The sequence below is a fragment of the Dendrobates tinctorius genome, unplaced genomic scaffold, assembly GCF_039654945.1.
Source record: "Dendrobates tinctorius isolate UK_male_01 unplaced genomic scaffold, ASM3965494v1 ptg000258l, whole genome shotgun sequence".
Lineage (NCBI taxonomy): Eukaryota > Metazoa > Chordata > Amphibia > Anura > Dendrobatidae > Dendrobates > Dendrobates tinctorius.
Window position 1 is genome coordinate 3,419,881 of NW_027361925.1, and position 26,547 is coordinate 3,446,427.

The 26,547-nt window shown below is 43.3% G+C and overlaps 1 protein-coding gene across 3 annotated transcripts in view; it reads left to right on the forward strand.

The window, feature by feature from the left end:
* LOC141069323 (uncharacterized) overlaps positions 1-24,460 on the forward strand; it is a 135,702-nt gene extending 111,242 nt beyond the window's left edge. For all 3 annotated transcript variants that reach the window (XM_073558784.1, XM_073558783.1, XM_073558785.1), the window contains exons 8-9: positions 9,003-9,099; positions 23,820-24,460. In XM_073558784.1, coding sequence (XP_073414885.1) covers positions 9,003-9,099; positions 23,820-24,331 — 609 coding nt within the window. In that variant the 3' untranslated portion in view covers positions 24,332-24,460. The remainder of the gene's footprint in view (positions 1-9,002; positions 9,100-23,819) is intronic.
* The last annotated feature ends 2,087 nt before the right edge of the window (positions 24,461-26,547 follow it).

Below are 26,547 nucleotides of genomic sequence, written 5' to 3' on the forward strand. Positions count from 1 at the left end.
GACTCATGTCATTCGTATGGATCGGAGGTTGCGGGAGAGAGGAGTAATTCAGCGAGAAGTTTCTTTACATCCTGCTAAATCCGATGTGATGCCATATATATAACCTATGGAGGTTGGGGCCACTAACCTCAAGAAGAAGGAGAGGAAATGACAATGTGAAGGGAGATTATGCCCACCGACTAACAAGTTGCCGGGAAACGCCTAAGTCTGGGTGATTGCCGAGGTCACCCTGACTTTCAAGTACCTTTTTTCTCATTTCAAAAGATTTTGTTGGAGGTAGAACTTTGTTGTGGGGATGGTTACACACCCACTTCAGCTTTTGTGGACTGTGAGTCGTCCATGAACTTCATTGACTCGAGCCTGGTGTCCAAGAGTAAGATAGGGACAGTTAGGCTTGAAACCCCAATCCATATCATTGCCATTGATAAGTAGAAAAAATAAAGACGCGCACTCGTGCTGTAAGAGGAGGTGCTGACTGAACGTGGATATACCACAGGTATAGGTCAATGGGTAGACAGTCGTACTCAAAATTGGATGTCACTTGCATCAGAGTCATTAAAAGAGTTTTTATGATTTTTATTTATTTTTTCAATAAATAAAAAAAAAGTGAAAAAACACCGCAAACAAAGATCAGATTCCAAACATGAGTATTGCACGGTTTACACAGTTACGTTTCGACCTATACCTAGGTCTTTCACAACACCGCAGACCCCTGCCGCTCTCTTGCCACAGCCCCTGCTTTGGAACTTTGAAAATTGTCTTCTTTCCTTATGCCTTGACACTCCTATTGAGTATGGTTTGAGAAAGACCTAGGTATAGGTCGAAACGTAACCGTGTAAACCGTGCAATACTCATGTCTGGAATCTGATCTTTGCTTGCGGTGTTTTTTCACTTTTTTTGATTTATTGAAAAAATAAATAAAAATCATAATAACTCCTTTAATGACTCTGATGCAAGTGACATCCAATTTTGAGTGCGATTGCCATTGATAAGACACCGTTGGTCAAAAATATTGTTAAGTTTGTCTCTGAGGAATTTCTCCTCAAGGTGGGTTCCTTGCATCAGGAATGAATTTCATGTTATGTTCTGGATAATCCAGCAGGACAGGTGTTACAGTTGCATAATCCTGTTATTGACTGTGAATCTCAGGATATTGTGAAATGAGGTCCTAATTGTTCAAATAGTTGTCTTTCTGCTCTTCTGGTGTCGTCCGTTAATCTGGAGGGTATTCCAGGGTATCTGAAAGATTTTAAGGACGTGTCTTCTGAAAAATATCAAAATAGAATCAGCCGCACTCAAATGGTAGATTATTGTGCCAAAATAAGTATTTTTTTATTCTTGCGTACAGGCATCACCAGGTGCAAGAAATAAGCGACATATGGAGATTGTGGACAACGAGGTTCAAGGTTGACGTTTCGACCAGGAACGGTCTTTTTCAAAGCCTCACTAAAAAACAAACATAAAGTATTAACGTGCTGTACACACATGTATGTGAAAAAAGGACAATAGTAACAAGATCTACAAAATATTACAAAGATATCCCCTACAAAAATATTTACATATACATAATTTACATCACAATGGTCCAATGTATAGTATAGCATATCTGGATCAAAACAAGATATAACCTTTCTGAGACAACAAAAGCCTCTAAGAGTAGGAGGTAACAGGAAAAAGTCAAGAGACTCGCATTAGATGTGATCAACAAGTAAGCACAAGGATATGCAAAATTATATATTCATATGGCCAGGTAGAATGATCAAGCCGGTAAACTTATTTACTAACCTTTTAGAGAGGAAAAATGGGAATGTACTCATGAGCTTGTAAGTCCGAAAAATAGGCCGAGGTCTTCTACCACATTGCCCCTATGATTGTACTATTAATCTTATTCTGGGTGCTAAATTGCCCAAAGCTCGTTTGTACAATCTTTCCGGCCCAGAACATACCGCTATGAAAGATTAAAGTTTACGCAAAGGTCACATCCGTCCCTCTGTCTCTCTTGTGGCTGCTGGATTCTTTTTTATCAAAAAGAAAGATAGTAGTTTACTCCCTTGCCTCAATTTTCGGGATCTAAATAAAATTACGTTGAGAAATACCTACCATTTCCCGCTTATTCCAGATCTTTACAACCAATTATCCGGGACGAAGTGGTTTCCCAAGTTGGATCTCAGGGGAGCATATAATCTTATCCGTATTCGGGAGGGGGATGAGTGGAAAACGGCATTTCTCACCTCTGAGAGTTTGTTTAAAAATTTGGTCTTGCCCTTTGATCTCACAAACGTGCCAGCAGTTTTTCAAAATTTCATTAATGATGTATTTTCTGACTTCATTGGGCGCTTTATGGTGGTATATCTAGACGACATTCTTGTATTTTCTTCTGACAAAGAATCTCATATGGTTCATTTACGTACAGTTCTTCATAGGTTACAGGCAGGGCCGGCGTTATGGGCAGGGCAGGCAGACCAGGCAGCTGCCTAGGGCCCCCGCTCCTCCAGGGGCCCCCAGCCAGCGGCACATCACACAGCCGCTATGGGGCCCCTGTGAGGCAGGGGGGCCCGCCTGCCCCCAGCGCCGACTCCCACCGCCGCCGCTACACTGAAGGATGCAGTGATGGAGGAGAGAGCGTCAGCTGATGCTCCTTCTCCCATCATTCCCCGCTCTGCTTCTGACACAGCGGGGGCGCAATGATGTCATCGCGCTCTCACTGTGTGCCAGACAGAGCAGGAGAGGAGACAGGAGTAGGGAGCAGCGCGGGCACGAGGAGAAGGTGAGGAGTGTTTTTTTTGTTTTGTTTTGTTTTTTTTAAATCAGTGTGAGTACTGGACTGTGGGGCCACTCTGTGGGGACTGTATACCATGCTCGGCTGTATCATACCATGCTGGGGGGGCTATATACCATGCTGGGCTGTATTATACCATGCTGGGGGGCTATATACCATGCTCGGCTTTATTATACCATGCTGGGCTGTATTACATCATTCTGGGGGGGCTATATACCAGGCTGGGCTGTATTATACCATTCTGGGGGGGCTATATACCATGCTTGGCTGTATTATACTATTCTGGGCTGTATTACACCATTCTGGGGGGGCTATATACCAGGCTGGGCTGTATTATACCATTCTCGGGGGGCTATATACCAGGCTGGGCTGTATTATACCATTCTGGGGGGGCTATATACCATGCTGGGCTGTATCATACCATGCTGGGGGGGCTATATACCATGCTGGGCTGTATTATACTATGCTGGGGGGGCTATATACCATGCTGGGCCGTATTATACCATTCTGGGGGGCTATATACCATGCTGGGCTGTATTACACCATTCTGGGGGACTATATACCATGCTGGGCTGTATTACACCATTCTGGGGGGGCTATATACCATGCTGGGCTGTATTATACCATGCTGGGCTGTATTACACCATTCTGGGGGGGCTATATACCATGCTGGGCTGTATTATACCATACTGGGCTTTATTATTCCATTTTGGGGTGCTATATACCATGCTGGGCTGTATTATACCATGCTGGGCTGTATTATACCATTCTGGAGGGCTATATACCATGCTGGGCTATACTATACCATGCTTCGCTGTATTATACCATTCTGGTGGGGGCTATATACCATGCTGGGCTGTATTATACCATACTGGGCTGTATTATTCCATTCTGGGGGGCTATATACCATGCTAGGCTGTATTATACCATGCTGGGCTGTATTATACTATTCTGGGGGGGCTATATACCATGCTGGGCTGTATTATACCATTCTGGGGGGCTATATACCATGCTGTGCTGTACTAGACCATGCTGGGCTGTATTATACCGTTATGGGGGGCTATATACCATGCTGGGCTGTATTATACCATGCTGGGCTGTATTATACCATGGTGGTCTGTGTACCATGGTGGGCTGTATTATACAGCCCACCATGGTATACAGACCAGCATGGTATACAGCCTGTATACCATGATGGGCTGTATTATACCATGGTGGGCTATATACCATGCTGTGCTGTATACCATGGTGGGCTGGGCTGTATACCATGGTGGGCTAGGCTGTATACCACGGTGGGCTGGGCTGTATACCATGTGGTGCTGGGCTATATACCATGTGGTGCTGGGCTATATACTATGCGGCTGTTATATACCATGGGGGGTACATTTTATATTATATTTTATAGTGGGAGGCTGTTATATATAATATGGGGGGCTACATTATATTCTATGGGGAGGTGGGCTGTATTATATTTATTATATTTGATGGGGGCTGCATTATACTATATGAGGAGGGCTACATTGTATTCTGTGGAGGGGCTACATTATACTATATAAGGGGCTGCATTATATCCTATGAGTGGGTTGCCATATATTCTATGGAGGGGCTGCATTGTACTATATGGGGGGTGGGACTGCATTATATTCTATGGGGGTTATATTATATTCTGTGGAGTGGCTGCATTATACTCTGGGGTAGCTGCATTATTCTCTAAGGGGTGGCTGCATTATACTATAAGAGGGGGGCTGCATTATATTCTATGAGGGTTTTCATTATATTGTATGGCGAGGCTGCATTATACTCTGTGGGGTGGCTGCATTATGCTCTATTGGGTGGCTGCATTGTACTATATGTGGGCTGCATTATACTGTATCGAGGACTATGGGGAATACATTATATGAAGAACTATGGGGTGCATTATGCAAAGGGAAGTGAATTGTACTACATGGGTGACTATGGCAGTGCATTATACTATATGGAGAACTATGAGGAGTGTATATATACTATATGGAGGACTGAGCAGTGTATTTTAATATATGGAGGGCTATGAGAAGTGTATTATACTATATGCAGGACTGAGGAGTGTATTATACTATATGGAGGACTATGGGGCAGATTATATTATATGGAGGACTATGGGGTGTAAACTGTAGATGTACTGTTGATAACATGATACCGTATGGTGATCTGTTAGGGTGTGTGCACACGTTGCGGATTAGTCTGCGGCTTTTTCTGCAGAGAATCCATATCTCTTGGCAGAAACCGCAGGGTAAAACACTTGCATTTTTCCTGCAGATTCCTAGCATCTGTACAGCGGATTTGATGCAGGTTCTAGTGCAGTTTGGCAGTGCAGATGAGACAGAGATTGATTTGTATGTCCCGGAACGTAAACTGCAGCTGCGGTTCCGCAAAAAAGAAGTAACATGCTGCGGAAAATAAACCGCAGCAAATCTGCACGGAATTTTCCGCAGCATGTACACGGCGGATTTGGTTTTCCATAGGTTTACATGGTACTGTAAACCACATGGAAACTGCTGCAGATCCGCAGGACCAAATCCGCTGCGGATCCGCAGCAAAAACCACAACGTGTGCACACACCGTTAATGATCCATTAGTGATCGTTCTGTCCCCATCATTCTTTCTCAGACGGTGGAAAGAGACCGGGAAACAAGTATTGAATGACTTCCTCCATTTTGTCGATCATTTAGCGGCCTGAACTCTTCTGTGTGATGTGCAATATGTTAGCATTTGGGGGCCCATTTTAAACTTTGCCTAGGGCCCCACTTTGCCTAAAACCGGCCCTGGTTACAGGAGAACTCTGCTCGCTAAACCTGAGAAGTGTTCATTTTTTGTCCAAGAGCTGTCCTTTCTGGGGTTCATCCCTTCTGCCAATGGGTTTCGTATGGACCCTGGAAAGGTAATAATAACAATAATAATAATAATTTTATATATATAGCGCCAACATATTCCGCAGCACTTTACATTATAGAGGAGACTTCTACAGACAATAGACATTACAGCATACCAATAAACACATAGATCAAAACAGATACCAAAAGGAATGAGAGCCCTGCTCGCAAGCTTACAATTTATAAGGAAAAAGGGGAGACACGAAAGGTGGATGGTAACAATTGCTTTTATTGTTTGGTCCAGCCATAGTGTAAGATTCGGGTTTTCCTGTTGCTGCATGAACCAGTTAACAGTCTAAATATGTAACAGTACAGACACAGAGGGCTATTCAATGCATAAAGCATATGAGAACATGATGCGAGGAACCTGGTTGTGGTAAAATTTTGAATGAACCACACAGGGATATTTAGGCTAATGCGTTGAGGAGATAGGCCAGTCTGAGCAAAGGCATTTTTAGGGCACGCTTAAAACTGTGGAGATTAATTGTATTAACCTGGGTAGTGCATTCCAAAGAATTGCCACAGCAAGGTACAGGCCATTGTTGATTGGGTGCAACCCAGAGACCTCAAGGGTCTTCATCGTTTTTTGGGTTTAGCCTATTATTAACGCAAATTCGTTAAGGGGTTTTCTCAGGTGGTCAAGCCTCTCACTGATCACACTCATAAGGGGGCTCATCTTAAAAACTGGTTGTCTCCGACCGTTGAGGCCTTTTCTACATTGAAAAAATGTTTTATGTCTGCTCCTGTGTTGGTCCAGCCCGATCCGTCTGAACCATTCATTGTAGAGGTGGACGCATCGGAGGTGGGAGTGGGGGCAGTTCTGTCTCAGGGACCTGTCACTTTGACTAACTTAAGACCTTGTGCCTTTTTTTCCAAGAATTTTTCTACTGCGGAGAGAAATTACGATGTCGGGAATCAGGAGTTATTGGCCATAAAATTGGCTTTTGAAGAATGGAGCCATTTTTTGTAGGGGGCTGTTCATCAGATCATGGTGATTACGGACTATAAGAACCTGTCTTACATTGAGTCTGCCAAACGTTTGACTCCTAGACAGGCGAGGTGGTCGCTTTTTTTTTCACGTGTTCATTTTTCTATCACCTTTCGGCCTGGTTCCAAAATAAAATTTACAATTTGGGGTAAACTCCCGATATCTGTAGCCGGATGCATCAGCTTAATCAAGATGATATTACTCCCTAAGCTCATTTATTCTCTTCAGCATAGTGCTGTGATGGTACCCAGATCCTTCTTTGCGAATTTGAACTCCCAAAGTACGTCCTTTATATGGGGGAAAACTAGACCCAAACGCAGACTGTCCACCTTGCAAAAACCTAAAAAGCGGGGTGGGGTAGCGTTATCAGACTTTTTTCTATAATATCTGGCTGGACAGGCCAGAGCTATAAGTAAGTGGATGCCCGGTAACTATCTCCCTAAGGCCGGCATCACACTAGAGAGAAATACGGACGAGTGAGAGGCGTTAAAAAAACCGCATTGCACACAGACTAATGCTTCTCTATGGGGTAGCTCCCATCAGTCGTATTTTTCTCGCGTATTTTTTACAGGCTGAGCCAATCACAGCATGCGCATTTTGTTCCTTTGGCAGGACTACCTAATGCTGAAACACTTGGAGGGCGTTTTGCAAGACGTTGGGTATTAGCTTGACCTCCTCTGCCTACCATCCTGAGACCAACGGTCAGACGGAGAGGACCAATCAGTCACTAGAACAGATCTTGCGGTGTCTTGCCACGTCCTACTAGGATGATAATTGTTCCCCGTTGCCCGTGGCTGAGTTCGCATTTAACAATCGGGTTAATCAGTCCACTGGCACCTCTCCGTTTTCTGTAACTACGGTTTTCATCCCCATTTTGGTGAATTTTCCAGGCTGGATTCGGGGTACCCAGGGGCTGATTCGGCGGTTCAACGGTTGGGGAGGTTTGAAGGGAGGTCCAGAGGAACATTGTGGTGGCTCAGGGCAAACAAAAACATTTTGCTGGTAAGTGACAATCTGTAGGACCTAAGTTTCTGGTAGGAGATAAAGTGTGGTTGTCTACCAAGAACATACGTCTGAAACTTCCTTCCATTAAGCTGGGTCTCAAGTTTATTGGTCCTTACGAGATCATTGAGGTTGTCAACCCAGTTGCCTTTCGTTTACTCTTACCTCCGTTGCTTCGTATCCCAATGTGTTCCATAAATCGCTTCTTCAATCATCTCCTTCCCATCCACCTCCTGTTTCTGTGGATGGACAAACTGAGAATACAGTTGAACGTATTGTCGACTCTCAGATGGTTCGCAGTTCGCTTCAGTATTTGGTACATTGGAGAGGTTACAGTCCTGAAGATCAATCTTAGGTCCCGGCGCAATCAATCCATTCTGATCCGTTGGTTCGGGCTTTTCTTGCACGTTATACTGGGAAACCTGGGGGTCCGGTGGCCCACCCTTTAGAGGAGGGTACTGTCATGATCCAGACTGGGTTTTGGTCTTGTCTCTCCTTTCCCAGTCTGGTCATGTCAGTGGTTAACTTTCTCTGCCTAGTTCCGGTGGTGGGTCGGCTATTTCTCTGCGTTGCATCCTGCAGGCAGTGCCAGTTATATTTCCTTCCTTTGGCATGTGTAACTGGCTGTGGTGAACCCCTAATTTGTCCTGCTGCGTTTAGCTGACTTTGCCTGTGTCTGTGCACTCCTTTCCTACCCGTCCCATCTCTGTGTGTCCCTGTGTTTTCAACTTTCCCCGGTACTCGACTTTGCTTTGGCTCTGACCTGATTCTGTCTTTTCCCTCTGATACTTCTGCTACGAACCGGCACTGACCTTTTTGGCGCTCCTCTGACTCTGTGTTTGTGATTCCCCTGTGTACTATGCAACTCTCTGGTATCGACCCGGCTTTTCTGACTATTCTGCGGTCATCTGGTGGTAGCGTCGCTGCAGTTCTGCTGGTCTGCTCTGAGCAGGATTTCAGCTCTCTCAACACTCTGCTGCCATCTAGTGGAGTTTGTGTTACTCTGCAGTGCTGCAGCGTGACAGTAACATAAAAAAATTTGGGAACGTTCACGGAGTATGAATACTTTTTCAAGGCACTCTATGTAATGTCTCATAAATGAATACATTAACTTACATGTATATTCCATATTTCCTGTAGGTAGAATGAATGCCTGGCTCAGGGGGCAGTGTGACTTGTATAATGGCTTTGTTGTTTTGTTTTTTAACCAATGACATACCGTAATTACATTGTACCATAAAATGTAGCCGTTCCATTGTAATTTCTTATCAAAAGAGGATAAGGTCTTCATGATCATCATGATCTTGCTTATTCTGTCTCCTAGGACAATGATGTTAGTGGTCTGAAAATTATTAATTCTGAAGAAATTAAATCCTGCATCAAAATTAAGAAAGAAGAAGTTGCATCAAACATCAGTTCAGGTGTGTGATAAATTTTGCTTTTTTTCCTGCTTCAGCATCTAGTATGGACGATCTCTGATTGTCTACGTTATTGCTAAAGATGGCCTGTGGAGTCCAGCAGAATGGGAGATAATCTTTAGTGGCTTTCTGCCCTGTCTTCTAAATGGAGGTCCAATGATGCAGAATCCTCTTATCTAAAAAGTCTTAAGGATAGGGGTTGTCCACTGTGGATGACCACTTTTTAAGGTGCTCTAATGTGGCACCTTCTTGCGTGGTATCTGTGACTCTCTCTACCATATGGTAAGCAGTACTTGGTACAAGCAAGGTACATGTGATAGCATCAAGTCAAGAATTAGTAAGGAGAGTGAGTGACAGAAAAGACCTCAGCAACACATTATAAAGGTAATTTATGGAGGAATGGCAAGGGCAAGTGGTTGGAAAACTAACTGGAGCCACAGGTGAATGAACATGGGCAAGGAGAAAACAAAGCAGGAGAATTTTACTAACTGATTATATACAGCTTTGGCAAAAATTGAGAGACCACTGCAAAATTTTCAATTTGTCTGATTTTTCTCTTTATAGGTATATTTTTGAATAAAATGTAAATTGCTGTTTTATTCTGTAAACTACTGAAACAGGTCTCTGAATTTCCAAGCACTAAATTTTGTATTTATTTTCAGAAAATGAGAAATGGTCAACATAACAAAAAAATGCAGAAAACAACAGTACTAATGTTTTAACCCCTTAACCCCCAAGGGTGGTTTGCACGTTCATGACCGGGCCAATTTTTACAATTCTGACCACTGTCCCTTTATGAGGTAATAACTCTGAAACGCTTCCATGGATCCCACTGATTCTGACATTGTTTTCTCGTGACATATTGTACTTCATGTTAGTGGTAAAATTTCATTCAAATAACTTGCGTTTATTTGTGAAAAAAGCAGAAATTTGTCCAAAATTTTGAAAATTTCGCAATTTTCCAACTTTGAATTCTTATGCCCTTAAATCACAAAGATGTGGCACACAAAAAACTTAATAAATAACATTTCACATATGTTTACTTTACATCAGCACAATTTTGGAACCAAAAGTTTTTTTTCGTTAGGAAGTTATAAGGGTTAAAAGTTGACCAGCGATTTCTCTTTTTTGCAACACCATTTTATTTTTACGGACCACATCACATTTGAAGTCTATATGATAGAAAATACCCAAAAGTGACACCATTCTAAAAACTGCACCCCTCAAGGTGCTCAAAACCACATTCAAGAAGTTTACTAACTCTTCAAGTGCTTCACAGGAATTTTTGAAAAAAAAATGAACATTTAACTTTTTTCACAAAAAAATTACTTCAGGTCCAATTTTTTTTATTTTACCAAGGGTAACAGGAGAAATTTGACTGCAAAAGTTATTGTGCAATTTGTCCTGAGTACGCTGATACCTGATATGTGGGGGGAACCACTGTTTCGGCGCATGGTAGAGCTCAGAAGGGAAGGGGCGCCGTTTGACTTTTTCAATGCAAAATTGGCTGGAATTCAGATCGGACGCCATGTCACGTTTGGCAAGCCTCTGACGCACCTAAACAGTGGAAATCCCCCACAAGTAACCCCATTTTGGAAACTAGACCCCCCCAAATTTTTACAATTCTGACCACTGTCCCTTTATGAGGTAATAACTCTCGAATGCTTCCATGGATCCCGGTGATTCTGGCACTGTTTTCTTGTGACACATTGTACTTCATGTTAGTGGTAAAATTTCATTCAAGTAACTTGCGTTTATTTGTGAAAAAAATGGAAATTTGGCGAAAATTTTTAAAATTTCACAATTTTCCAACTTTGAATTTTTATGCCCTTAAATCACAGAGATACATCACGCAAAAAACTTGATAAGTAACATTTCCCACATGTTTACTTTACATCAGCACAATTTTGGAACCAAAATTTTGTTAGGAAGTTATAAGGGTTAAAAATTGACCAGCGATTTCTCACTTTTGCAACACCATTTTATTTTTACGGACCACCTCACATTTGAAGCCACTTTGCGGGGTCTATATGATAGAAAATACCCAAAAGTGACACCATTCTAAAAACTGCACCCCTTAAGTGCTCAAAACCACATTCAAGAAGTTTATTAACCCTTTAGGTGCGTCACAGGAATTTTTTGAATATTTAAAAAAAAAAATGAACATTTAACTTTTTTTCACAAAAAAAAATACTTCAGGTTCAATTTTTTTTATTTTACCAAGGGTAACAGGAGAAATTGGACTGCAAAAGTTATTGTGCAATTTGTCCTGAGTACGCTGATACCTGATATGTGGGGGGGAACCACTGTTTCAGCGCATGGCAGAGCTCAGAAGAGAAGGAGCGCCGTTTGACTTTTTCAATGCAAAATTGGCTGGAATTCAGATCGGACGCCATGTCGCATTTGGAAAACCCCTGATGTACCAAAATGGTGGAAACCCCCCACAAATGACACCATTTTGGAAACTAGACCCCCCAAGGAACTTATCTAGGTGTGTGGTGAGAACTTTGAACCCCCAAGGACTTCACAGAAGTTTATAACGTACAATTAAAAGATCATATTTTTTCCATAAAAATGATCTTTTCGCCCTCAATTTTTATTTTTCCAAGGGTAACAGGACCCCAAAAGTTATTGCGCAATTTATCCTGAGTACGCTGATACCCCATATGTGGGGGTAAACCACTATTTGGGCGCATGACAGAGCTCAGAAGGGAAGCAGCGCCATTTGACTTTTTTGGCTGGAATTGGGATTGGACGCCATGCCGCATTTGGAAAGCCCCTGATGTACCTAAACAGTGGAAACCCCCCACAGATGACACCATTTTGGAAACTAGACCCCCCCCCAAGGAACTTATCTAGGTGTGTGGTGAGCACTTTGAACCCCCAAGGGTTTCACAGAAGTTTATAATGCCCGGGCGTGAAAATAAAAAAATCAGATTTTTTCCACAGACATGATCTTTTAGTCCCCAATTTTTTTATTTTCCCAATGTTAACAGGAGAAATTGGACCCCAACAGTTGTTGTCCAATTTGTCCTGAGTACGCTGATACCCCATATGTGGGAGAAAACTACTGTATGGGCACACGTCAGGGCTCGGAAGGGAAGTAGTGACGTTTTGGAATGCAGACTTTGATGGAATGGTCTGCGGGTGTCATGTTGCCTTTGGAGAGCCCCTGATGTACCTAAACAGTGGAAACCCCCCACAAATGACCCCATTTTGGAAACTAGACCCCCTAAGAAACTTATCTAGATGTGTGTTGAGCACTTTGAACCCCCCAGTGCTTCATAGAAGTTTATAACGCCCGGGCATGAAAAAAAAAAAAGCATATTTTTTCCACAAACATGATCTTTTAGTCCCCAATTTTTTTATTTTCCCAAGGGTAACAGGAGAAATTGGACCCCAAAAGTTGTCGTCCAATTTGTCCTGAGTACGCTGATACCCCATATGTGGGAGAAAACTACTGTATGGGGACACATCGGGGCTCGGAAGCGAAGTAGAGACGTTTTGGAATGCAGACTTTGAAGGAATGGTCTGCGGGTGTCATGTTGCCTTTGGAGAGCCCCTGATGTACCTAAACAGTGGAAACCCCCCACAAGTGACCCCATTTTGGAAACTAGACCCCCACGGAACTTATCTAGATGTGTGGTGAGCACTTTGAACCCCCAAGTGCTTCACAGAAGTTTATAACGCCCGGGCGTGAAAATAAAAAAATCATATTTTTTTCCACAAAAATTATATTTTTGACCCCAATTTTTTATTTTCCTAAGGGTAACAGGAGAAATTGGACCCTAAAAGTTGTTCTGCAATTTGTCCTGAGTGCACGTGGGCGCTGCTGATCACTATGACGTACTATCCCATCCCTGGGAATTAAGTCCCAGGGCACATGGACGGGATAGTACGTCATATGGCAGAAAGGGGATAAATCTGGAAGAGTTCAGAAATCAATATTTTGTGGAATAGCCGTGATATTTAATCACAGCTTTCATGCGTCTTGGCATGCTTTCCACCAGTCTTTCAGACTGCTTTTGGGTGACCTTATGCCACTAGTGGTACAAAAATTTAAGCAGTTGTTCTTTGTTTGATGGCTTGTGACTATCCATCTTCCTCTTGATTACATTCCAGAGATTTTCAATGGGGTTCAAGTCTGGAACCTGGGTTGGTCATGACAGGAATTTGATGTGGTGGTCCTTCATCCACACATTGAGTGATCTAGCTGTGTGACATGGTGCATTGTCCTGCTGGAAAACACAGTCCTCAGAGCTGGGTTACATTGCCTGTGCATAAGGAATCAAGTGTTTTTCAGGATAACCTTGTATGTGGCTTGATTCATACGTCCTTCGCAAAGATTAACCTGCCCAATTCCAGCCTTCTTGAAGCATCCCCAGATCATCACTGATCCTCCACCAAATTTCACAGTGGGTGCAAGATACTGTGCCTTGTACGCCTCTCCAGGTCTCCATCTAACCATTAGACGACCAGGTGTTGGGCAAAGCTGAAAATTAGACTAATCAGAGAAGATTACCTTTCTCCAGTCCTCTATGGTCCAATCCTTATGGTCTTTGGCACACTACAGCCTGGCTCTCTTTTGCTTCTCATTGATGAAAGGTTTTTTTCTACCTTTATATGACTTGAACCCTGACGACTAGGAGCCTGTTACGAACTGTTCTTGCCGTGCACTTCACCCCAGCTGCCGTTTGCCATTCCTTTTGTAGGTCACTTGATGTCATCCTGCGGTTGCTGAGTGACATTCGAATAAGATGACGGTCATCCCAGTCAGTGGAGAGTCGTTTTCGCCCTCTGCCGGTCTGTAGCTTTGTTGTCCCCAATGTCTGCTCTTTGAGCTAGTTGAAATGGACTGCCGTCTTAAAAAATTGTAGAGGTAACATGACGCTCACTGTATCTCTCTGCTAGTAAAGCCAGAATTGAGCCCTTCTTTTCCTTACTCAAGACTTTTCAACTCGTTTAGCATGATTAAAAGTTATTTTTTCATTCCTATTACTTTTGGAATATTGCTAGCACTTGTTTTGCCATCCAGCTTGTCCTATTGCAAGAGGATTGTGAACACCACAGCAGGATTTTTTAATACTTTCCTTCGTTAAATGAGATTTGGTTCAGGTGATCACCTAATCAGAAGCACATTAAGTAGAATGAGGTGTACTCTAGTTGGAATTGAACTGACACTGGAATGGAATGGCTGTCAGACATGTAGAGACGCTGATTTTTATAAAACTGTGCAGTGGTCTCTTAATTTTTGCCGGAGCTGTATATCTGTAGCAGCCAGGGTGCTAGTGCAGGCTATGTGACATACATTTTTGTCAGGCTGACCTTTTGGGTGCTATAAGTGCACCCTGGAGATTAGTAACAGGAGTGAGACTAAATTACTTAGTCCTGCTTCTGCCGGGATTAGTGCTAATGCCAATCCTGGCAGTGTAACTCTACATGCTGCGGTCAACAGTGATCGCTGAATCTAGGCAATCAGCCAGAGGGAGTGGGCTCCCTTTTGTAACCCGTGGGCCCATCCCTGCTAACAATGGACCCTTGGCTGCATGTTACTATGCCTATTAGACTAGCTATCATTGTTTTGTGGAAGTATTGCACTGCAATCATTATATGAGCGATCAAGCTCACTGAAATTCAAGTTCCTTAGTGGGGCTAAAATAAAGAGTGAAATAAAAAGAAAATGTTTAAAATATATAAAAAACAATCAAACACAAAAAACCTTTTTCCCTTTAATGTTTTATATTGTCTATATATATAATTACCTTGTAATGTCTTCACATCTTGTTCCGTCCAGAAGTGTCCAGATCCCAGAACTCCAAGCGGCGGAAGTTCACCGACCGCCATATTGGGACATCCAAGTGGTGGGTGTCTCAATATGAAAACTGCTGGTGGTACCAGCCTCTTGCGCGGTACCACCAGCGGAACACCGTCGCACCACACACATACACACAGGAGGAGCGCATGCACAGTTTTAATGTGACCGCCGCTATCTGTCTTCACAAAGGTGGCGGCAGTCTGATTTACTGCGCCTGCGGCGACTTACGCGCAGGCGCAGTGGATCATTCGACTGATCCCGGCGGCAGATGCGCGACTACAGGCAGAAGAAGCCGGTCACATTAAAGGGGTTTTCCCACGAATGAAAGTTCATTTTAAAAATTGTCTGTGTCTGACCGTGTACGGAGCATACCACATCTCCTGGGCAGGGGAGGGAGCAAAAGACAATACTGACATTACAACAGGGGATCACAGAGGATTTTTTTTGTGAGGTAAAATATTTCACTGGCTGTTTTAAACAATATTTTACCTCAAAAATTGTATCATCTGCGATCTCCTGCTGTAATGTCAGTATTGTCTTTTGCTTCCTCCCCTGCCCAGGAGCTGTGGTATGTTCTGTACATGGTCAGACACAGACCATTTTTAAAATGAACTTTCGTTCGTGGGGAAACCTGTTATGAATGTGTCACCGTGGAGGAAAAACCTAAACAAGCTAAGCCCCAGAAAACCAGAGAGGTTGGTAACTATGCAGATTGCAGATCCCTGATCCTAACCACACAACTAGCAGCAGCCGTGGAGCGTACCTACGATGAACCTAGATGCCTCGTCACGGCCGGAGGACTAAATAAGCCTAAAGCAAGAAAAGGGGAAAACTAACTGCCCCAGAGCAGACCCCAAAGGAATAGACAGCCCCTACACATGTATTGACGGTGAAACAAGATGAAAACACAAACATAGGCAGGAAAATAGGCTGGGCAAACGATGGGGCCCAAACCAACTAGAAAGGATAGGAAAGGAAAGACACTGTCTGCAATCTGCCAAAAACCCTACAAAAATAATGTCCAACACTTCTGATAACAAAATTAACCCTGAAGTCACTAGACTTCTCCCACTATATCAGCACTCTGAAATATTCTGAGGCAGAGCAAAAAGAGGCCAATCTAATAAGGGACAAAAAGCAAATTGGCAAATACAGATAAGTAAGAGTGGAAATTCAGCACAGCCCCAGCCGGGGGTGGCTGACCACACAAAAAACTGAATAGACCAACAAAATCAAGTGTGAACATTAGCAGAAAAACTTAGCTTGAGCTGACTGGAACAGAGCTGAGAACAGACTTGACAAGCCAGAAGGAATCACCAGCACCAGAATAGGGCGTCGGCTGTCTTAAATACAGTCTGAGATTCCTGAGGTCCAATCGTCATCCTCCTTATCAGGTGGCAAATCTCTACTGATTAAATCAGCCTCACTACCTCCTGTTACCACCAGAGGGAGCCTGGAGGGAGAATTCACAACTGTAGACCAGAAAATGAACTCACAACAGTACCCCCCATTGAGGAGGGGTCACCGAACCCTCATCCACGCCACCAGGCCGATCAGGATGGGCCCAGTGAAAAGCACGAACCAATCTATTGGCATGAATATCAGAGGCAGAGACCCAAGAATTATCCTCCTGGCCATAACCCTTCCATTTGACCAAATACTGGAGTCTCCGTCTAACCAAACGAGAATCCAATATTTTCTCTACCTCATATTCCACATTGCCTTCAACCAACACAGGGTCAGGAGGTTCTGCCATAGGAACCACTAGCTCAACAAACCTCTTCAACAGAGATTTGTGAAATACGTTATGGATCTTGCACGTAACTGGAAGAGCCAATCGAAAAGAAACAGGATTAAGAAACTCCAAAATCTTATAAGGTCCAATAAATCTTGGCTTAAATTTTGGAGATGCAACCTTCATAGGAATATTCTTAGACGACAACCAAACCATATCACCCACTTTAAACCGGAGACCAATGGTCCTATGACGGTTGGAAAATCGCTGGGCCTTTTCCTGAGAGAGTGACAACTTATCCACCACTAGGTCCCATATCTGCTACATTCTCTCAACCACAGTGTCCACACCTGGGCAGGACAAAGATTCCACTTGCCCTGAAGAGAATCGAGGATGAAACCCAAAGTTACAGAAAAAGGGTGACATCAAAGTGGCAGAACTAGCTCTGTTATTCAGCGCGAATTCGGCCATGGGCAAAAATGAGACCCAATCATCCTGATCAGCAGATATAAAACATCTTAAATAAGACTCCAAGGTCTGGTTTGTTCTCTCAGTCTGTCCATTGGTCTGGGAATGAAACGCGGAGGAGGACAACTGAATTCCCAGATTGGAACAAAAGGCTCTCCAAAATCTGGAAACAAACTGGACTCCTCTGTCGGACACAATGTTCTCAGGAATCCCATGCAACCGAACCACCTGTTGCAAAAACAAGTGCACCAACTCAGCGGAAGATGGCAGCTTTGGGAGTGGTACAAGATGGGGGCATCAGCAACCCACTAGAACGAGAACAAGGTTTAGACCGAGAACAAGTCCCACAGGACTGTACAAAATTCCTGACATCACGAGATAAGGCCGGCCACCAAAAAGACCGACTCACCAAATCTCTGGTACCAAAAATACCTGGATGACCAGCCAATGCGGAGCAATGAATTTAAGACATCACTATCTTTCTCCACTGGTCAGGAACATACAATTTTCCCATAGGGCAACGCTCAGGTTTATCCTCCTGAAATTTCTCCTGGGCGCGTCTAAAATCGGGCGAAATGGCAGAAAGAACTACCCCCTCACCTAGGATGGTAGTAGGCTCGGTCTCATTAAGAGAATCGTCAAAGAAACTCCTAGAAAGGGCGTCTGCCTTAACATTCTTAGTGCCCGGAAGAAAAGAGACCACAAAATTAAAACGCGTGAAAAACAAGGCCCATCTAACCTGTCTAGGATTCAAGCGTTTGGCCGACTCCAGATAAATCAAATTTTTGTGATCAGTGAGGACCACAACTTGATGTCTAGCTCCCTCCAACCAATGTCTCCACTCCTCAAATGCCCATTTCATGGCCAACAATTCCCGATTCCCCACATCATAGTTGCATTCAGATGGGGAGAACTTTCGAGAAAAGAAGGCACAGGGATTCATCTTAGAAGTCACAGGGTCTTTTTGGGACCAAACAGCTCCTGCACCAATCTCAGAAGCATCTACCTCCACCTGAAATGGAAGTGAGACATTAGGTTGCCGTAAAACTGGAGCTGAAGTAAATCTCCGCTTAAGCTCCTGAAATGCTGAGACAGCCTCAGGAGACCAATTCAGCACATCAGCGCCCTTCTTGGTCAGATCAGTCAGTGGTTTGACAATACCAGAAAAATTACCTATAAATTTACGATAGAAATTAGCAAAACCCAAAAACTTCTGGAGCGCCTTCAAAGAAGTAGGCTGACCCCAATCATAAATGGCCTGTACCTTGGCCGGGTCCATTTCAATAGTCGACGGAGACAAGATAAATCCCAAAAATGAAATCCTCTGTACACCAAAAAGGCATTTCGATCCCATAACAAACAGGGAATTCTCCCTCAAAATCCGGAACACAGTCCGGACGTGTTCCACATGAGAATCCCAATCACTAGAAAAGATCAGAATATCATCCAGATAGATGATCAAAAACTTATCCACAAAGTCACGGAAAATATCATTCATAAAGGACAGGAAGACAGAAGGGGCATTAGTGAGCCTAAAAGGCATCACCAGGTACTCAAAATGTCCCTCCGGAGTATTAAACGCCATCTTCCATTCATCCCCGTGCTTGATGCGAATAAGATTATACACCCCCCTGAGGTCAAGCTTAGTAAACCAGCAGGCACTCTTAACTCTGGAGAATAAATCAGACATCAGAGGTAACGGGTACTGATATTTAACCGTCATCTTGTTAAGGGAACGATAATCAATACACGGTCTTAATGAACCATCTTTCTTGGCCACAGAAGAAAAAACAGCACCTAAAGGTGATGAGGATGGTCTAATATGACCCTTCTCCATCGACTCCTTAATATAGGATCGCATAGCATCATGTTCGGGTACTGATAAGTTGAAAAGCCGACCCTTGGGAAATTTACACCCAGGCATCAACTCAATTGCACAGTCATAACTCCTATGAGGAGGCAAAGACGCAGACTTACTCTCACTAAATACATCAGAAAAATCGGCCAGATAATCAGGAATATCATGAGACTGAGGAGAGGTGGAGGAAACAGGAGCGTCCCTAAGATCACACTGACAACCCCAACTCACCACAGACCCAGATTTCCAATCCAAAACTGGATTATGAGTTTGCAACCAGGGAAAACCCAGAACAATAGTATCATGCAAATTATGCAACACCAAAAATTTACAATTTTCTTGGTGGTCTGGGGCAACTCGCATTATCTCCTGGGTCCAAAACTGAGGTTTATTCTCCGCCAAAGGAGTAGCATCAATACCCCTCAAAGGAATAGGCGTCCGCAGAGGCGTCATAGAAAAACCACAACGTTTAGCAAAGTCCAAATCCATCAGATTCAAAGCTGCTCCTGAATCCACAAAAGCCTTAGTGGAAAATGTGGATAAGGAGCAGATCAGAGTAATTGCCAAAAGGAACTTAGGTTGTACCCTGCCCACAGCAAATGTGTGTGCAAAACGTTTCTCTCGTTTAGGGCAGACAGAAATAGTCTGAGAGGCGTCTCCACAGAAAAAACACAGCTTATTACGCCTTCTAAACTCCTGACGTTGTGCCCTAGACAAAACCCCATCACATTGCATAGGTTCAGACGTTTGTTCAAAAGGTGGCAGCGCCTCCCGTGTAGTTTTACGTTCACGTAAACGCCAATCAACTTGAATGGCTAATGACATAGAATCATCCAGACCAGAGGGAACAGGAAATCCCACCATAACATCTTTTACGGTCTCTGATAAACCCTTCCGAAAGAGAGCTGCCAACGCACTATCATTCCATGTAGTAAGGACCGCCCACTTTCGAAATTTTTGACAGTATGACTCTGCAGAATCCTGACCCTGGTTTAATGTCAACAGGGTTCTCTCAGCTTGATCAACAGCATTAGGTTCATCATACAACAACCCCAAGGCTTGAAAAAATATTTCCACATTAGTCAGAATAGGATTTTCAGGTGTCAGAGAAAAAGCCCAATCCTGGGGATCGCCACGCAGCAAGGAGATGACAATTCTAACCTGCTGCGCAGAGCTCCCCGATGAGTTAGGCTTCAAGGCAAGAAATAATTTACAATTATTCTTAAAATTCAGAAATTTAGACCGATCCCCAGAAAACACATCAGGAGTAGGGATCTTAGGTTCAGCAGCATGTGACTGAATGAGGTAGGTGGAAATTCCCTGCACTTCAGCAGCAAGTTGCTCCACACGATCAGACAATTGCTTAATCTCCATTTGGGAAAAAAAAAATCCTCCTACGGCCCCAGAGAAAAAGAGGAAAAAATACATTAAAAAAAAAAATTCTGACACTTTTTTTTTCCTTTTTTAACAACTTTTCCCTGCTTTTGAGTACCCTAGATTCTGCGTCATGGCTGGTATTTCTGTTATGAATGTGTCACCGTGGAGGAAAAACCTAAACAAGCTAAGCCCCAGAAAACCAGAGAGGTTGGTAACTATGCAGATTGCAGATCCCTGATCCTAACCACACAACTAGCAGCAGCCGTGGAGCGTACCTACGATGAACCTAGACGCCTCATCACGGCCGGAGGACTAAATAAGCCTAAAGCAAGAAAAGGGGAAAACTAACTGCCCCAGAGCAGACCCCAAAGGAATAGACAGCCCCTACACATGTATTGACGGTGAAACAAGATGAAAACACAAACATAGGCAGGAAAATAGGATGAGCAAACGATGGGGCCCAAACTAACTAGAAAGGATAGGAAAGGAAAGACACTGTCTGCAATCTGCCAAAAACGCTACAAAAATAATGTCCAACACTTCTGATAACAAAATTAACCCTGAAGTCACTAGACTTCTCCCACTATATCAGCACTCTGAAATATTCTGAGGCAGAGCAAAAAGAGGCCAATTAAATAAGGGACAAAAAGCAAATTGGCAAATACAGATATGTAAGAGTGGAAATTCAGCACAGCCCCAGCCGGGGGTGGCTGACCACACAAAAAACTGAATAGACCAACAAAATCAAGTGTGAACATTAGCAGAAAAACTTAGCTTGAGCTGACTGGAACAGAGCTGAGAACCAAGACTTGACAAGCCAGAAGGAAACACCAGCACCAGAATAGGGCGTCGGCTATCTTAAATCCAGTCTGAGATTCCTGAGGTCCAATCGTCATCCTCCTTATCAGGTGGCAAATGTCTACTGATTAAATCAGCTTCACTACCTCCTGTTACCACCAGAGGGAGCCTGGAAGGAGAACTCACAACTGGTAGACCAGAAAATGAACTCACAACAGAAACCCCTTTAAAAGGAATCTGTCACCCCTTTTTTGAGATATCATATAATGATATCATTCAATTGTGTGTCACATAAGGATCCTCCTAGTACTTTTGCTTCCCCCTGACCCCGCACCTTTCATGCATAAATACCTTGTTTATATCGTTTCAGATGTATGTAAACTGCCGCTGTCCGGTCCGATGGGCGGGGCTTATTCAACTGCTCCCCCCCCTCCCTGTCTTGCTCTACACAAGAAAAAATGCATAGAGCAAGACAGGGAGGGGGGAGCAGTTGAATAAGCCCCGCCCATCGGACCGGACCGTGGCAGTTTACATACATCTGAACCGATATAAACAAGGTATTTATGCATGAAAGGTGCAGGGTCAAGGGGAAGCAAAAGTACTAAGAGAATCCTTATGTGACACACAATTGAATGATATCATTATATGATATCTCAAAAAAGGGTGACAGATTCCCTTTAAATAGAAACTCCTCCTGACATGCTGTGCACTGGTTGATTAGTGATGGGGTACACAGGTCAAACAAGAGATAACATGACAGGAGAAGACAGCAGATGGGGGGAGAGAGAAAGCGCACAGGGGTGAGACAGACAGCACAGTGGGGAGACAGCTCAAACGGGACAGCACATGAAAGGAGAACACAGCACAGGAAGGAGAGAGACAGCAGACAAGGGGGATAGCACATGGAGTAGACAGGTCAAAGAAGATAGCACAGACGGGAGAAGTCAGCACATGGGGAGAGAGAGAGAGTGGATAGCTGGGTGAGCACATGGAGGGTGGGGGATTCTCAGCCCTGCAAAGCCTGCCCTCATCGTGACATTATCACCCGCCCGCATCGGGCCTCAATCTAGTAGAAATATAAAAAGAAAAGAAAATTTCACATCATTGGTATCCCTGCGTCTGTAACAACTTGACCTTCTCAGTTACTATATTTAACCCCTTCATGATGTTTTTTAAAAGTATGTCAGAGGTTGGGTCCATGTGTCAATCTCTGACAGTGGCATTTAAAAAGAAACTATCACATGAAAAAAACACTATTAACTTGCAAATATGGGCTTAATCTGCAGATTAATAGCATTCTGAACCTGCCCGGAGCCTGCACTTAGAGCCCCTCTGCTGGAAGAAAATTAACTTTATCGCTCCTGGCAGCATTCTGGTTTTAGTCACGGGGGTTGCGCCAACATGGGTTCAGTTAGGCTGGTTTCACATTTGCATTTGGAGGCGCAGTGGACGCTCGCCGTGAAGCTCCGCCCCCTGCCGCGCCTCCTCCGGTCAGCTCCGCCTATGGGCTCATAGCGCTGCATGCGGCCTGCGTACCCTATCTTTAGCATTGGGTACACAGGCCGTTCCCAGGTATGCTTTTGCAGCCGCATGTGTCCTTTTGACGGTGCTGCGACCTGCGCCTAACGCAACGTGTTGCATTTTGGTGCGCTCGCCGCACCATCAAAAGGGTGCATGCGGCGGCAAAAGCATACCTGCGCACGGCCTGCGTACCCAATGCTAAAGATAGGGTACGCAGGCCGCATGCAACGGCATGCGCCCATAGGCGGAGCTAACTGGAGGAGGCGCGGCAGGGGGCAGAGCTTCACAGCGAGCATCCGCTGTGCCTCCAAACACAAATGTGAAACTAGCCTTACCACTCTGTGTATAGAAAGAGGAGTCTGTAACCTGCGCCCCTAGTGCTGACTGACAACAGACGCTCCCTAAACACAGGGCACTGGCGCTACCTCCTAGTGACTGAAACACATGCTGCAGGGAGGAATAAAGATTATTTCCTCCCGGCAGTGGGGCTCTAAATGCTGGCACCGGACGGGATCAAAATGCTATTAACCTAAAGATTAACCTCATTTCATGTGGCTATTAACCTGAAGATTAACCTCATTTCATGTGTTTTCATTGTGCAAAAATAGCAAAACATAAATAAAAACATATCAATATGCTGTTGTGGTAATCGTACTGATCCACAGAATAAAGTCAACCTGTTTATGCTGCACAGTGAATGCCATATCCCTCCTACCACTAAAGAGTGGCAGAATTGCTGGTTTAGTTTAATTCCCCCTTTCCTAAAGAATAGAATTAAAAGCAATCAAAAAGTCATGTGTTCCCCAAAATGTACCACTGAAAACTTTAATTCACCCCACAAATCAAAAGCCCTGACCTAACAACTGTCAGTTTTGTTCAATAGAAAAACGATACCAATGCCATGGAGGAATTTTCCTTAAAGAGATTATCCACTACTAGGACAGCCCTCTTCTCAATCTCAATGTTTGCCCCCGTTAAAATAAAAACACATACCTCCCATGCTGACATGGAGTCCATCATATCACTCTTTAGTCTACTGATATATTAGTCTAGAACTATTTTTCGTATTACAATTTTCAAGATAATTTTTCCTATATTTGGCGTCCATCAGGTTTTCTATTTTTCACAGTAAAGGCCTTTCTATTTTACAGGTGGTAAAGACACTGCTACATCCGCAGCGGATCTGAAAATCCTTCCCTTTAACCGAAAAATGGTGACTGCAGAGAAACCATTTTATTGTGCCGACTGTGGCGGCTTCTTTAAGCACAAGTCCAGTTTGATTCTGCACCGTAGAATTCACTCCGGAGAGAAACCATTTTCCTGTTCACAATGTGGTAAAGAGTTTATACAGAAGGCAAATTATATTCGACACCAGAGACTTCACACTGGCGAGAAGCCGTATAAGTGTACTGAGTGCGGGAAGCTTTATGCACAGAAGCAGAGTCTGATCATGCATCAAAAGTTTCATGCTGAAAATGAACCTTTCTCGTGCCCGGAGTGTGGGGAAAACTTCATCCGTCAGTCTCATCTGGTCAATCATAGGAAAACCCACAAAGGTTTAAAACGCTACTCATGCCCTGACTGTGGAGATTTCTTCATGTTGCGTTCCAGTCTAGTAATTCATCAAAGGGTTCATAGCGCTGAAAAGCCGTTTTCTAGCTGAATTGATGGAAGCATATCAAATTCGGACTCTGTAAGCTGCCTTATGTCTATACCTGTATAGTCATCTGATGTGTTAGCAAGACATAAGCAGCATAAAATATGCACGTTTTTGTCGTGGCTGTTACATACATCTTTGTTGCAGATTTTTTCCCATTCATTAGTACGGGTGAAAATTTCAGCAAAATTGCTGCAAGAATTGACATGCGGCAGATTTACATTTGCAAATGTGCAAGGAAAAGATTACGTGGGCATGAGACTTCGGGAATCTCTTTGATGGTATCAGGGAAACCTACAGATTTTGTGACATATCTGTGAAAAAAAATTGCAACATGTGCACAGACCTTAAGTGTGTATACACTGCTCAAAAAAAATAAAGGGGATAAAGGGGACACTAAACAACAGAATATAACTCCAAGTAAATCAAACTTCTGTGAAATCAAACTGTCCACTTAGGAAGCAACACTGATTGGTAATCAATTTCACATGCTGTTGTGCAAATGGAAGAGACAACAGGTGGAAATTATTGGCAATTATCAAGACACCCTCAATAAAGGAGTGGTTCTGCAGGTGGGGACCACAAACCACATCTCAGTACCAATGCTTTCTGGCTGATGTTTTGTCAATCTGTTGCTTCCTAAGTGGACAGTTTGATTTCACAGAAGTTTGATTTACTTGGAGTTATATTCTGTAGTTTAAGTGTTCCCTTTATTTTTATGAGCAGTGTATATTTATACAAATGTAGTCAGGATCATGTAATGTAGGAAGAATACTAGAGACAATTATTTATTTCAGCTTTTATGTTTTTCATCACATTCCCAGTGTCTCGGAAGTTTACAATTCCTTGGGTTTGTCCAACTTGGGCCAAATGTTTCAAGTACTGTAGTTTTCCGGAGGCTTCTCACCATAAGTTGCAGGAATATTGGTCCATTCCTCCTGAGATATTGGAGTCAGGTTTGTAGGCCTCTTTGCTCATACATGCTTTTTCAGTTCTGGATTTACTTTTTCTACGGGATTGATGTCATTGATGACCACTTATACATGTTTTAAACATACATTTAAAAGCGGCTTAGGACCATGTTACTCAAGTGCCTATTCTAAGAGGCAGATCCCCGGCAGCTTCTCTCCACCCTGTTCTTCTTTACACACAGGTAGGTGAAGACCTGTCACTCAATGGGTGAGGAGCAGGGAGAGTCTGCTAAAGACCAGAGTTTTAGACTAGTCCCCCTGAGCAGCATAGTCCCTGGTCGTCTTTTAAGTGGATTCTTTCTCTGGAATGTCATGGCATTTAAGAGCAAAACACACTCAGACTCTGATTCATGGTGGTCCTTATCTCAGGCAGTAAGAGTCAGGCTGACAGGTTCCCTTTAAACCTTTTTTCCAAGACCTTGAAAGTATGCTTGTGGTCATTTTCCATTTAAAAGACCAATTTGCGCCAAAGTTGTAACTTCTTGGCTGATGTCAAGAGATATTGCTTCACTATATCAAACATTTTTTTCTTTCTCATAATATTTAGTGACGTCTATGAGACACTCACGCAGCAGAGCACCCCCACAACATGATGCCACCTCCAGACTTCAGGTTTCGCTTTTAAACCTTCCCCTTTTTTTCAATACTTAACAATGGTCATTACGGCCAAATAGTTCCATCTTTGTTTCATCAGACCACAGAAAGTAACATTATTAGCGCCATTGCCATTCAGTTACAGCCTTAGTAAAGTATTTGTCAGCACTTGGTTAGTGCTTTCGCAATGAGTTTGGCCACAAGATCCCACGGGCTTTGCATGCTGTGATCATACAGACATTCAGACTTAACTTTTTGATGGAAAGTCGGATGCTTTATTGGGCATTAGGGACATTTTTGTGACTATTTGATATTGTGTTGTTTACAAAAATCACCATTCTGAGGCTGCCCATTTTTTTCTTAACCTCTTGGTGGCCAAGCTAATTTTGACCAAGCCAAATTTTTTAAATCTGACCAGTCACTTTATGAGGTAATAACTCTCGAATGCTTTAACGGATCCCACTGTCACATATTGTACTTAATGTTAGTGGTAAATTATGATATGATTTATGAAAACATCTAAAATTTGACAAAATGTGAAAATTTTGCAATTTTCAAACGTTAAATTTTTATACCCTTAAATCAGATAATCTTACCACACAAAGTAATGAATAAATAGCATTTCCCACATGTCTAATTTACATCAGCACAATTTTT